Raw genomic sequence first — 15,392 nt, forward strand, 5'->3', positions numbered from 1 at the left:
GAGGTAGTGGAACGGCCCGTGCTACATCGTGTATACTGTAGGATCAGTTAGGCTAGAACACTGGAGGGGAGTGGTAAAGGCAGTGACGGGCTCCCGATAGCCTGGACTCGGACTCTGTGCACTTCTTTTTGGATAATTATTTGTTAATTCTCTCAATATGGTTTTTGGAGTGTATCGCTATGACTACCCATCTCAGCCAGCAGGAGGATTAGCTAATCATTATCAGAAGAAGCTGTACATCATTGGCGGCGTGCATGACAACACAGGTGAGATTGAATTTACGCGGGTCTCTCTGAATATGATTCATCATTCTCCAATCAATCAATGTCACTTTCAATATAATATCTTGTCAATATGGACAGATTTTATTCAAAATATCAAATGTATGACACTGAAACGGATATATGTAAACGTTTCATAGATTTATAACACTATATTTATATATGTAATTATTGTTTCATATTCCTGAAATTCAGATTGAAAAATACTGATAAAAATTATTCATGATAATTTATTGTAATAAGTTTGTATGAAAGTATGATGTTTGCATGACATGAATAGACTGTCATGTTTGTCCGATCACTGAACAGCAAAACATGCAGCATGACAGACAACCAGCCTCTATTATCTCACAACAGACACAATTATTTCACATTCCAGTCCATAATTCCATGGTATGCATGTCAGAAAAAAAACATCAGATAAATAAAGGCAGCTTTCTAACAGCATTGTTGATGCAAAGGTAACCCGTCCAGCAAGTTTGAATGAAGTTCACCCCCACAAGTCCGGGTTAGATTGTGTAGTCATATTCTCGTCACCTGAAGCCTCTGACTCTACCTGTCTATTATAAAGTCTCACTCACTAAGCAGGATAAAGGAAAATGTTACAGTGAGCTCGGGAGGGGTAGCTTGAATAATGCTTGGGGTGACCCGTCATGCTGTACTTTCTGTATATATTCATGATAGCATGTAGAGCTGGGTATTGCAGAGAAGTTTCATATTGCGATATATTGCAATGCGAAAGCATATGCTGCAATATGTATTGCAATATATTGCAAGAAGTATTTTTAACCAAAAATACTATTTATACTAGAGTTAAAGCTTGATTTATAGAGCAAAAACACAACAAAATAACTATACTTGATTAAGCTTTAACAACCTTTAATCATGACAAAATAGAAATGTAAATAATATTTGGCACAAATGAAACAAGGAAATATCCGAAGATTTTCGAGTGTTAAAAAGTTTTCCGAATGCAAGTCAAAATACCGGTTTTTGATCAGCATATCGCAATATGTATCGTTTACTTGTCTGAACCAGTAAATACCAGTAAACAGGTTATACTGCACAGCCCTAACAGCATGTGTACCTGGTCTCAGACCAATAGTTAATCCCAAGTCTGTGGCAAATGTCAGTAAAATTACCCATTGAGAATTATTATTCCCAATTCATGTTTATTCTCTTGTGACTAAGAGCCTTTGAGGACATACTTGTTTGTTATTGTCAACAAGACTAATAGACATAGTAAAGAGAAAAAGGCGTTAATGCTTAGCTTCACATTAATAGACTAACATCTATTTCTGAAATGAACATATTTTACAGAAAAAAATGTTCATAAATATAATCATAAAATTTAATGAAGAGAAACAGAGACTTTTCATTTACAGAAAATCTAGACTTGCCACATATTGTAGACCTGCATGGGATTTCTTGGATATATTTGTTTCAGGGTCTGTATCGGGGGTGGAAATAACCCATTGCCCGACACCCGAGTCCAGTGTTTTTTTCTGCCAGGCAAGCAAATTTGTATATCACACTGTACCGGTGTCCAGTTGATATTCAAATGTTAATTATGTTGTTTATTTAAAAAATCAACAAGGAAACGGACGGTATAGTGGAAAAATTATCAGGGCAAGTGATTTTACATGTGCCACTGTACCAGAGTACACTAGCAATTTTAAAGTTATTTCCACCCCTGTGTATGACAAACTAATTATTGAACTGAAAATATGTTTGAAATACCTGGATTTTTTAATTATTCTTTTGGTGGTGGTGGTGGGGATGTGTGGGGGGATCTTGAACAAAACTAAGGATTTTTTCCCAGTTTGGCTGAAGGGCTCTTAGTTTAGCATATAACTGTGGTTGGTCACTGATAAGAAGCCCCCACAGAAATCTTTGGACTTGGTGTAATATCTGGTTCTGCTGTCTGGACCATAATGGGATGCGGTGCTGTGATATGTTGCTTTGTTATAGGCAGAGCATATTGGTCGTTAATGTTGTGCTAGTTCCTGTCACTTGACTGAACCTAAACAGATGTTGTTGCTGCATATGCTTGTAACAGGCCGAAACATGGAGCCATTAGGGCTGGGGAAATATACGGTCACAGAAATGCTTGGATGCGTACATCCATGCATTGATGACAGTCAGAATATAAATGTTTGACACTGTTTCTGTTCAAATTTTCAAAGATACTTCAGAAATTACCAATAATCAAAACATTTTGTTTTCAGTATGTACTGTTTGAAGATAGGTTAATACCTCAATGACAAGTCAAAACAAAAATAGTTGAAATTGATACTGAGGTGGTGGGGTAGCCTAAGGTCCAGGGCCTAGATTTTCGAAGCTCTCTTAGCGCTAAGATAGTCGTAAGTTAATGTTAATGAATGGCACTTACGACTATCTTAGCGCTAAGAGAGCTTCGAAAATCTAGGCCCAGGTTTGATTCCCCACATGGGTACAATGTGTGAAGCCCATTTCTGGTGTCCACAGCCGTGATATTGCTGGAATATTTCTAAAAGCTACGTAAAACCATACTCACACACTCACTCACTGAAATCGATACTGCTCAAGTTTTCAAAGATGATTTAGAATAATACCAATAATCAACACAATTGGCATATAGCATTTTGTTTTTGAAACGGCAATCCATCTATGACAGTCAAAACATCATTAGTTGTTGTCAATACTGCTAAAAAATTGATTAATTTAGAAAAATGGTTAAAACTATGAGTGAACGGACAAGTGAATTATTTCCTACCTAAAGTACACCTTGTTCGTAAGCCAGTTTTCTTGAGTTTAACATGGCACAGAAGAGTGCAAAAGTACTCAAATGCATGGCTTGGATATGTGAACTGCATCTCTACTGATGCAGAACAAAATTAAACCCTCTTAACTCGTTGTTACTGTAACATATAATATATTTGGGATTAATGATTGTGGCATTGTGTATTCATCATGGTTACTTATTTTAAAATCTCTGGCTTAATAAACAATGAGTTTATTGATTATTTACCTTTGCCATGTCATGTCAAGAAGAGTGATTGGGGTAGCCTAGTGGTTATTTACCGAAGACCGGGTTTGAATCCCCACATGGGTACAATGTGTGAAGCCCATTTCTGGTGTCCCCGCCTTGATGTTGCTGGAATATTGCTAAAAGCGCGTAAAACCAAACTCACTCAGTCATGTCATGTCTAAGAATTTCATTTTGACATCAAAACATTGTGCAATATGGCTGAACCTTCACAGTTTTAATCAGGAACCATAGATATTGTGGTCCTCTGGGCGTTTTAACAAGAAAAACCAGGAGTGACCATCTTATGTTTAGTACCTTCCGAATAAATCTATTAAAGTTAGAAAGTTAAAGTGGTTAAAGGAGTTGCTCTTACACAAAAGATCCGAGTTTAACTCCCCCCATAAGCATGATGTGTGAAGCTCCTTTCTGTTGTCTCCTGCTGTAATATTGCTGGAATATTGCTAAAAGCGGCGTAAAACTAAACTCACTCACTCACTCACTCTAAATTTAGAACATGTTTGAGTAATGTTATGCGTTTACATGGGGTCAGAATGGCAGAAAATCTGCATTGCAGGAAGTTTGTTACTCTACCTTACTATCATACCTGACCCGTGAAGATCCGGGGTAGAATAGGTCTCAAGCAACCCATGCTTGCCACAAAAGGCGACTATGCTTGTCGTAAGAGGCGACTAACGGGATCGGGTGGTCAGGCTCGCTGACTTGGTTGACACATGTCATCGGTTCCCAATTGCGCAGATCGATGCTCATGCTGTTGATCGCTGGATTGTCTGGTCCAGACTTAATTATTTTCAGACCGCCGCCATATAGCTGGAATATTGCTGAGTGCGGCGTAAAACTAAACTCACTCACTCACTCACTCACTCACTACTATCATACCTTTCTATCAGTAACACTTTTGCAAATTGCCATACAAGATGACTTAATCTGTATTTATATTCGTGGCTAATGTTTAACAAGGTCATATATAAGTAATTTTTGTCACATGAATTGTGATTGCAAATTAGATTTTGGAAATTCGTTTTTCAGTTTTTCACTATAAATATGATTAATTCTTTTCATGATAAACATGTTTTATATCTCAGTCGAATATTTGAAAATAGTTTCATTCAACATTGTTGGTTCCAAAGTAAATTTCTAGGCATCAAATGCTCACACTGTTCATAAACATTACGAAAATATCATAAGTTGGAGGTGATGCCTTTTTAACATTATCCCATCCATGTCAGGACAGAGAGACCCCCAAAACACACTTCAGATATGTTCTGAGAACCCAGGTCATCCAGGTGATGTACACATGCTGTTAGCCAGACCTATTTGCTATTAAAAATAAATACTACCTAATTCTGCAAAATGTTGTTCAAAGCAGTATATTTGTCTAATACTGCAGCTTTTACATCTTGTTTTAATAATCTTGTTTAGCAAAATGCTGCGTCTTTGGAAATGTCCTATGTATTCTTACAAAGTGAAAGTGCATTTGAATGTGACATGTTTTTGAAAATTGAAAATGAAATTATCCAGTAGATCTTCAATGTGGCTTCTCTGGAAGGTAGATACTACTGGAAAGAAGAAGCGTGTGAAGTTTTATGGTAACGGCAATACATTCAGCTTTTAAACATAACCCACTTGTGAAACATCAGACGCAAGCTTGACATGCAAGCTGCATATTAATACATACACTGTGCTGTCATATGTCATTGTCGCATCTCAACCTGAGTAAATATGAGGAATAAATCTGTTTTGTAGTGAACTAAGATTTACTGAAACATATTCATGTTTGATAAGGATGCACCCTTGTTCTGAAGGGAAGTGCTTAGATATTTTGTTGATAGTGACCTTGTTGGTCACTTTGTCACAATATTCCAACTACATGATAGCAAAAAATAAAACCTGGACCTGACAATCCAGTGATTGTTGCATTAGTGGTGATTTACACAACTTAGGTACAAGGACATCCGTCAGCTAATTCCGACTTGACCACCTGATCCCAGCAATTGTCTCTCACAGCAAGCATGGGTTCCTGTGACTGCTTCTAACCCCGACCGTCACAGATCCCTAACATGACAGGACAGGACCCAACGATTGGATGCTGTGTCATTGTATCCTGGCTACATGGGATGATGCTCATGAAATCCACCAGGCTGCATTGATATTGCTGAAATATTACCAGTGTATGAAATAAGACCCGTCCGACCGCCCGAGACGGGCTAGATTTCTAGATTTACCGGTATTTACCGGTTCAGACATGAAAACGATACGTATTGCGATACGCTGATCGAAAACCGGTATTTTGACACGCATTCGGATAACATTGTAACACTCGGAAATCTTCGGATATTTCTGCTTTTTAAATTGTTCTTTTCCTTGTTTCATTAGTGCCAATTATTACTTACATTTTTATTTTGTCATGATTAAAAGTTTTTATTAAAGGTTAATCAATCAGTGATTTTGTTGTGTTTTTGCTTTATAATCAAGCATTAACTCGATTATAAGTAGTTTTTGTTTAAAAACATAATTCTAGCAATATATTGCAATACATATCGCAATATATGCTTTCGCATCGCAATATATCGCAATATGAAAATTTTCTGCAATACCCACCTCTACTAGATTTACAGCTAGCCAGCCCGATGGTCTAGTGATTTTTTTTTGATATTCCATATACATGTAAGTAAATTCGCCATATCGTGGTGTCTGGTCTGGTTAAATCCATTTTGGGCTGGTAACATTTTGAAGTTACCAGCCCTGATTTCTGGCTGGGTTTTGGGCTTATTTCATACACTGATATTACTAACAGCAACATAAGACAGTGGACAATCCAGCATTTTCATTGGCATTATCTAGTTACAAGACCTCCAGCTAAAACACTATGTACCTGTTTTAAAATTTGAAATTATAACATCATTTCAAAACTGGTGTTCCTTAAGATGCCCTTTGTGGGGTTTTCAAGGTGTCACAGTCTGTGTTGCCTTGGTCTTACAAATTTAGCTGGTTAGCTGTTACACAGTAGATATACTGTTCAAAGAGATGGAAAATCTAACACTCACTCATTCACTCACTCACCTGGTCATGATATTTCTAGAATATTGCTAAAAGTGGTGTAAAACTAAACTCTGGACCTGGCTAAGTCGCCTCTTATGATAAGCATGGGTTCCTGTGACAACTCACAGATCACTCAGAGATACATACATGAAAAAGTCACTCAGAATGAAAGTAAAAGCAATGCCTACAACTCAATTTCAGTGTAAACTCAATCTGTATACATATAACCCTGAGCAAATAGCAGGCAGGAGTCGAGTTCAGGATGTGTTGGCTTAGCTCTGATGGAGATGGGTCTGAGGTCAAGCCTGCTTGACTGGGCACGTGAGTTTGAGAAATGCGAGAGGATCTTGTTACACAGGGTAGCCTGACGCAATTTACTTTATAGACCGAATGTAAACCTGATGACACAACCAAATCTGGAGGATATCTATACAAAGGCCACAGGTTCTCCATGACATTCCTGGGAAGCTGTGGTCTACCTTGTTGGATTTCTTGCACTCACAAGTGGTGATATTGGATCATGTTTACTGTATTCAGTTGATTTTAGCAACACAGACACAAAATACATGTTCTTGTTGTTGAGGGATTGGATACCCAAACCATTTCTGATAGTGGCTTGTCTATCTCTGTGTCTGTCTGTCTGTCTTATTGTCTTATTGTCAGTGTGTTTGTGTGTGTGCTTCTCTCTGTCTGAGTGTCAGTGTCTGTGTTTGTCTCAAATATACCAAGGATTCCCTGGGGTGGTGGGGAAGCCTAGTGGTTAAAGCGTTGGCTCGTCATGCTGGAGGCCCTTGTTCTATAGGTACAATGTGTGGAGTCCATTTCTGGTGTCCCTGAAGCCCATTTCTGGTGTCCCCCGCTGTGATATTGCTGGAATATTACTAGAATATTGCTAAAAGTGGCGTAAAACTAAACTCAGTCACGCAGTCAGCCTGATGTCCTCTGCCATGATAATGCTGGAATATTGCTAAAAGCAGTGTTAAATCATACTCACTCACTCACTCACTCACTCACTCACTCACTCACTCACTCACTCTAGGATTCACTCCTGTCTTGAATTATATTTTAAACCGTCTACTGATTCCACTGATAAATATCTCAAGGGTGTGTGCTGAAACTCTATCAGCATGATTAAAAGAGGTACTTGGCTGTTGAAAGAATTGTCAGGATTGCGATAAGGGACATTGAGGCGGAGGTTTTACTTCTGAAATAAATAAAGCTGTGGAGGGGAATGTGGCCAGGGTGTTCAACAGAATTGAGATAGGATACACTAGATAACTCAATATGGTCATGTGGTGGGAAGACTACAGAAAGTTGAAATCAATTGAATATTGTCTTTTTTTCATTTGAATCCCATATGAAGTGATACTTTCATTTGATACAGATCTCATTTGGTCTTTCTCTTCATATGTAATCACACTACTTTGTGAGGGGTTATCTCGACAGATTTTGTCAATTGAGCTTCAAGTCAATGTTGTCCTAAAAAGTGCTTGATTTTAAAGCAATTGTTTTTATCTTTATTAGATAAGGCTAACCACAGCAAAGATACTTTTGGAAATAAGTCTTGTGCTATGAAACATTGATAGAAGTGAAAGTGATCAAATTATTGTTTGAACAATTGTTTGTATTGTACTTTTATTTCAAAATATTATTGAGGAAAATAGCATCCATTCACTTGTGACCATGGTGACCATTCATAGTTCGCCCTCCTGGATCTAGGAATATTTACCTAAAATGTGTATCAGGTAATTAAATTGAGATGAGCATGATCATGGTTCATGAAATGTTGCCACACAGTCAGGTAAGAACCCTGTAGGGATGACTACCTGAGTGAAAATCCCATTACGACAGTTGATGAGGAAATACAGGTAGGCTGCATACCTGTGATATTAATCAAAGTTCCCATAATGAGTTTCGTCAGGTACGAGAACTACAGGTTCTTTCACTGAAAATAGACTTTTGATAGTCAAACACGATTTCTCCAGCTTTTGTGTCCATTTCTTGGAGCAAAAAACACAATTATTTTTGCATGTGCACCAGAAGCATTAAACAGTTTTATGCAGACATTGTGGTTATATCATTGCGTGTAGAATTACCTGGATTAATCATAAGAGTACATATACAGGTACAATGACAATACTTCCACTAAGACAATTTCATTATCTGCAACCAGACCATCACGGAATACCAATGTACAGATGGCTGTGAATAGATCCAGAGGGAAGTTTCAGGTGGAGTTGCCACTTCGTTAATAATTAATTATGAAATCAAATTAAGGTGTGGCTGGTATGGGTCAATGCATTACACTCACAAATGTCCCATGGCTCTGCTGTGTGGGCATTTAGTGTACAAACTTCATTAGTGTTGATGGTACCTATGTTACTACATCTGATTAATTGTGTTAATATCATAAAAATATAAACAAACAAAATTGCAGCCAATGAATAATGGTTATTGTTTTCATTTTAACTTTTAAAAAGAGGCATTATTCGATAACTTGTGTAAACATTTTCCCTAATGTACTAAAAATGATACCGTTACGTGACCAAAGCAATAATTCTGTAGTACAGAGGCAGCAGCAGCATGTTTGAAAAATATGGCGAATTGTTCCTCGGTAGGTATTGATTCGCATCGCTGATTGTTTTGGTTGCCGTTGGTTACTGTGTAAGGAACCGCCAGGTGGAACTGGTAGACTTGATCATAGGAAAGTGGCAGTAAATCAGAGCCTTATGAATCAATTGTATTCTGCTTGCTCTGTCCTGGCTATATTTCCCCATCAGCCCATGCATGCGAGCTTGTTAAGTCCCTGTGTTCCTTTAACAGGGCCATAAACTCAGTGGCTTTGTAATTAAATGTGAACACACGAGAATAATGGACACAATGCATTGATTGCCAAGGTATCCCTGGTCCAGATGCTTGCTATAACACCAATCCATACATCTCTGTCAGAGTCCGGTAGAAAATGAAACAACTGGATGTCTTGGTTAAATGGCAATTGAACAACAAATTTGAAGGTGACTGGCTGTAGGTCAAACTTCATTTGGTAGTGGGATTGGTAGCATCATCTTGTGGTTAAAGCACTTGCTCCTCATGCCAAAGAGCTTGGTTTGATTGCCAAAATGGGTATAATATACTACTCACACTTTGCTAAGGATCACAAAAATTCCCAACTTTACTAAAACATAGATTTATCATTTGAAATTTTGTCCATTTAAGACTAAATAAATAATAATATGGAAACACCTCTTTTGGCAAAAAGCCACTTTAATCTAACCTTATGCACTTGACACATGAGTAACCATAAAAACGGTTTTCATGGCACCAATCAACCATTTTGCAAATCATAGAACGAGTCAGTGACAAGTACACAACACCTGTCAATAGCAGGTATGGGGTCCACAAGATGCAATGAGATACTGAAACCTAGGATCCATGCTTAAAATAAGCTTAGATATTTAAACCAAATTAGACCCCACATCATAGTTTTCTGTTGAATCATGATTTGATGCTTAGCAAAGTGTGAATAGTATATGTCAAGCCCATTTTTGGTGTCATCCACTGTACTGATACTGGAACATTGCTTAAAGGCATAAAACAATATCCACTCATCTGATGTAATGGGTGAATGAGTTACAGAAGTACCTATCTCCTTATATGTAATATCTCTCTACAACACCTGTCAATAGCAGGTATGGGGTCCACAAGATGCAATGAGATACTGAAACCTAGGATCCATGCTTAAAATAAGCTTAGATATTTAAACCAAATTAGACCCCACATCATAGTTTTCTGTTGAATCATGATTTGATGCTTAGCAAAGTGTGAATAGTATATGTCAAGCCCATTTTTGGTGTCATCCACTGTACTGATACTGGAACATTGCTTAAAGGCATAAAACAATATCCACTCATCTGATGTAATGGGTGAATGAGTTACAGAAGTACCTATCTCCTTATATGTAATATCTCTCTCTAGTCCAGCCCACCTGTGTATTCACAACCAGGGTGTTTCGGTTTTTTCAACTGTTACTTCTGCTGAAGGGGTCGTTGTCGGCACAGGTACTACAGATATGTACTACAGGTACGTTTCTGTATACAGAAACGTACCCTGGCCATAATTAGAATAAAGAAACGTACCCTAGGACGATTTGATTCCCATTGTGTCGTATCCTTGATCGGAACTGTCATGCTGTTGTATTAGATACATTTGATTGCGTTATGTAAGTAATGAGAATACACAGTAACGGATATTTCGCGATGCATATGAATACCAATTGCAGTCAGTTGAACGGGAACAACTACATGCGGTTTCGGTTTTGGATTGCGGAATATGGACTCATTCGCCTTTTAGGGTACCGGGTACGTTTCTGTATTTTGACTTTGTTTAGGGTACATATCTGTAAACAGAAACGTACCTGGGGTACGTATCTGTAGTACCTGTGCCGACGACCCCTTCAGCATTACTTCCCTCAGCAATAAAACGCTTCTATAATGACAGTATCTTAAATTTCAAATCTGGTTTTGATAATCCAGTGATGGACATAAAGAGCAACAATTCACCTGGTGCCTTAGCATCTGATATATTTATGATATATAAGTATCAAGCTTAGGTTGCTGACAACCAATTCAAACCCTAAATCCCCAGGGCCCATAAGCTGACAGTCATCTATAGTGTCCTGTTCACTTCCTGGAAGGATGAAAGGAAGGAATTGTTAACATAATGTCTGACAGGGAGCTGAGGTTTCCTATTGACGGAACAACTTGAATACACACTTGTTTTGAAGGTGGACCATGTTATAAGAGTTTGATATTAATGCAGAACTTAACAGAACCTAAGCAGGCACATTTTCTGAAAGTGAGTGAGTGCGTTAATATTTATCGTCACAAGGGCAATATTTCAACCATTTTCTGAAAGCGTGAATGTCTGTGATTGATTTACTGCCACTTTAAACAGTCTCCTAGGTACGTTACAGTGCATCCTAGGTATGTTACAGTGCATCAGCTGACTGAGGGAGGTAAGCCCAAAGTGATGTAGGGCTCATCTGTTTGTGACACTGGTGAAACCCTCGACACAGGTATGGTGCAGTAAGATATAAGCAGCGCTAAGAACAATCTGCAAAATGGTAAATGGTGAAACCCACAAACTTGGATATGGTGCTGAAATAAAAAAACATAATTAGAGTGAACTGGGGTTCATACCTTGGATCTTTTGTGAGTGAGTGAGTATGTTTTTACGTCACTTTTAGCTATATTTCAGCAACATCATGGTGGGGGACACCAGAAATGGGCTTCACTGATTATACCCATATGGCAAATTGAACCCAGGTCTTCGGCATGACAAGCAAACGCTTGGCTACCCCACCGCCCCAGGTCTTTGGTTTTTACGAAAGTAGTCACAGGGAATGCAACTCTGCACAGAATATTAGATGACCAGTTCCTTTCCCCTCCATCCCCATGTTATGTGGTGAAAAAACTATAGCCCTGAGCCTATTTATGTCTTATAGAAAATTAATCTCATATAAATGATAGCATAAATTTTCCATCTTTGTTTCTGTCCTAAGAAATCTTAATAACAAGGAAAAAATTGTGTATGTCCTTAATTCATTTTCCAGGGCAGTGGGGTAGCCTTGTGGTTAAAGCGTTGGCTCGTCACGCCGAAGACCCAGGGTTATTTCCCTACATGGGTACTATGTGTGAAGCCCATTTCTGGTGTCACCCGCCCCGATGTTGCTGGAATATTGCTAAAAGCGGCGTAAAACCAAACTCAGTCAGTCAGTAATTCATTTTCCATGTACATATGCAGACTGGGTCATGCTGAGACCAATTGATATAATAATCTCTGGTAATAAGAAACACTTACCACTAAGTCCATTAAGTAGTTAAGACCCCTTGTTTATGTGTCTTATGTCTTTGATCTGATAATCTGTAACCAGTAATCTTGTTTCATGTTTTCAGCTTATGATTATGGGTGAATAGCAAACACGTTTATCTTTTTGGCCAAGTAACAAAGTGTCTTACATAAATTCAAATAAATGTAAGCCTTAATGAGTTAATTGTGATATTTTTGATTGAAGCAAACATAATAGCCATAACAGTTCTCGGGTTACTTCACGGTACAGCTGACCTGGTGGTCTGAGGTGTGATTCATCAATTATAGAAAACTTATTGACAGTAGTAATTGTCAGTGATTAGTGAGTGAGGAGGGAATCCACCAGAAAAGGGCTTCACACATTGTACCCATGTGATGAATCTAACCCGGGTCTTCGGCGTGAGGAGTGAACACTTTAACCACGAGGTATTAAAAAAACGAACACCACACCACACCACACCACACCACACCACACCACACCACACCACACCACACCACACCACACCACACCACACCACACCACACCACATTCCACACCACACCACACCACACCACACCACACCACACCACCACCACACCACACCAGTAATTGTCAGGTTTGTCCAGGGTAAGCTGACTTCGTTTTCTAAGTCGCTATTCCTGATGGAGAGTCGCATCCCTTTCTAGTTCGAAGTCCTGAATATGATCCTGGAGTTGTCAGCATATCCATGCCAAGATGTTGAGTGTCACTTGGTTTTGTTCCAACATGAAACTCAATGTGATGGTTCTGAAATACTTCTCAAAGATGTGCTATACTCAGCTTATTCAATATTACTAGCCAGGGCTACTTACCATTCCACATTGTTCTTAGCTGCACTATGCCTGTGTTGATGGTCTAGTCAAACTGGATACCAGCATCACTTTGTACTTTAATCACACATTAAACTGATACACCATGATACAGTTTGAATGATGTGGAAAGTGGCATCAAACACAACTCACTCACTCACTCACTCAAAGTACTAAGATCATAATTATAGTAACAAACACATTATTTAGTTTACTTTGTGGTCTATTGGATGGGCATCTGCCTGGGTGGCGGAAAATCAGTGGTTTGGTTGCCAGCTGTGTCATACCCCCACAAAAACTGACCTTGAACTTAGCAGTATTCTTGAACATGCTGTTAAACCCCATTTAGCCTATATTTGTTCCATGGGATCCAGTCACAGTGATTACTGTGTAACCATATGTCAGTGTGGAAGAATGGAAGGTATGCTGCAACTCCACTGTAGTGACCAGCATTACCCTGAGATAGTTGTAGGGTAAGTGCTACCGGACGGACTGACCTGGTGACCATCGTGGTAATTACCAGGTGAGCTATACTGACCAGGTGACAATCAGCCTCAACAGTGTACAACCTGACCACACGTGTCCTTAGATAACATGCTCCACTGACTGTGTGGCTGCATCCATTGTAAGCCTTGAATGAGGTGGTCAAGTATCTAGGTGTTCATCTATCACCTCAACAAGCCCTGGGGTTTATTTCCAACATCAAATGTTTACTACAGCTGTCTCACAGCAAAACTGAATTTCTCATGATAGTGATTCAATGCATCAATTCAGGAACACAAGTCACTCTCATAAAGTTTTATGTGTTGTTTAATACTACATTATTGAATTTGGAGCATGCAAACCGTGGCGGCTCAGTGGGCTAAATCCCACACATTGAAGGTACAATGACCCATGATCTAACAACTCACCAAGCCTGACTACAGGTACTTACTTGATCTGTTTAGTCTCTACAACTAGCAATCAAGTATTGTAGTCACACAGGAGAATCTGAACACTGAGAAGTTAATTATTAGAAGTATACTTAGACTTAGAATATGAAATTTGTAAAATCACATCCATCAATGTTCAGAACTGCTGCATCATCCTGTTTCCTCAGCATATGTTTCCAAATTTTTCAATTCAGTTTTTTAGGGGCGGTCACAGGGGTAGTCTAGTGGTTGAAGCGGTCGGTCAACTCTCCAAAGACCCGGGTTCGATTCCCCACATGGGTACATTACATGAAGCCCATTTCTGGTGTCCCCTGCCATGATATTGCTGGAATATTGCTAAAGCGGTGTAAAACCCAACTCACTCACTCATTTCAGTTTTCTTGTCAATAATTTGCTGTACTATTGAACTAGTGGGAGAGTTGAACTGATTCACAGATTATAAGTATTCATTGAACAGTTAATTTCAAAATGCACCTGAGGACCTTTTCCGAAATGTTGTATCCATGCTGCCATTGATAGCATGAGCTAGGATACAGGGTGTTGTTAATAGCAAGATCCTGGAACCAGGCTCTATTTGATAGCATGACCCAGGAATAATACTGTGCTTGACAGCATCAACCCAGATCCGGGATGTTGAAAGCATGATCTTTTCACCATGGTATATTTGATATAATGTCGGTGGAACCATGTTAAATTACCCAGGAACAATGCTATGCTTGATATCATAACCCAGGAACCATGTTGAATTACCCAGGAACAATGCTGTGCTTGATATTATGACCCAGGAACCATGTTAAATTACCCAGGAACAATGCTGTGCTTGATATCATGACCCAGGAACCATGTTGAATTACCCAGGAACAATACTATGCTTGATATCATGACCCAGGAACCATGTTGAATTACCCAGGAACAATGCTATGCTTGATATCATGACCCAGGAACCATGTTGAATTACCCAGGAACAATGCTGTGCTTGATATCATGACCCAGGAACCATGTTGAATTACCCAGGAACAATGCTGTGCTTGATATCATGACCCAGGAACCATGTTGAATTACCCAGGAACAATGTTGTGCTTGATATCATAACCCAGGAACCATGTTGAATTACATAGGAACAATGCTGTGCTTGATATCATGCCCTTGGAACCATGTTGAATTACCCAGGAACAATGCTATGCTTGATATCATGACCCAGGAACCATGTTGAATTACCCAGGAACAATACTATGCTTGATATCATGACCCAGGAACCATGTTGAATTACCCAGGAACAATGCTGGGCTTGATATCATGACCCAGGAACCATGTTGAATTACCCAGGAACAATGCTATGCTTGATATCATGACCCAGGAACCATGTTGAATTACCCAGGAACAATGCTGTGCTTGATATCATGACCCAGAAAC

At 38.9% G+C, this 15,392-nt stretch overlaps 1 protein-coding gene across 2 annotated transcripts in view; it reads left to right on the forward strand.

Annotated features, from left to right (window-relative positions):
- The window catches only part of LOC124292111 (kinesin-like protein KIFC3), a 75,069-nt gene that overhangs the window by 14,735 nt on the left and 44,942 nt on the right, over positions 1–15,392 (forward strand). The window contains exon 1 of one of the 2 annotated variants that reach the window (XM_046729159.1): positions 45–266. The exons of the other annotated variant lie outside the window; for it this stretch is intronic. Within the exon in view, the coding sequence (XP_046585115.1) occupies positions 158–266 (109 nt within the window). The 5' untranslated portion in view covers positions 45–157. Of the gene's footprint in view, positions 1–44; positions 267–15,392 lie in introns of those variants that run through there. 2 annotated transcript variants of the gene reach the window in all.

The sequence above is a fragment of the Haliotis rubra genome, unplaced genomic scaffold, assembly GCF_003918875.1.
Source record: "Haliotis rubra isolate DU_JTF1 unplaced genomic scaffold, ASM391887v1 Scf507, whole genome shotgun sequence".
In the NCBI taxonomy this organism is placed as follows: domain Eukaryota; kingdom Metazoa; phylum Mollusca; class Gastropoda; order Lepetellida; family Haliotidae; genus Haliotis; species Haliotis rubra.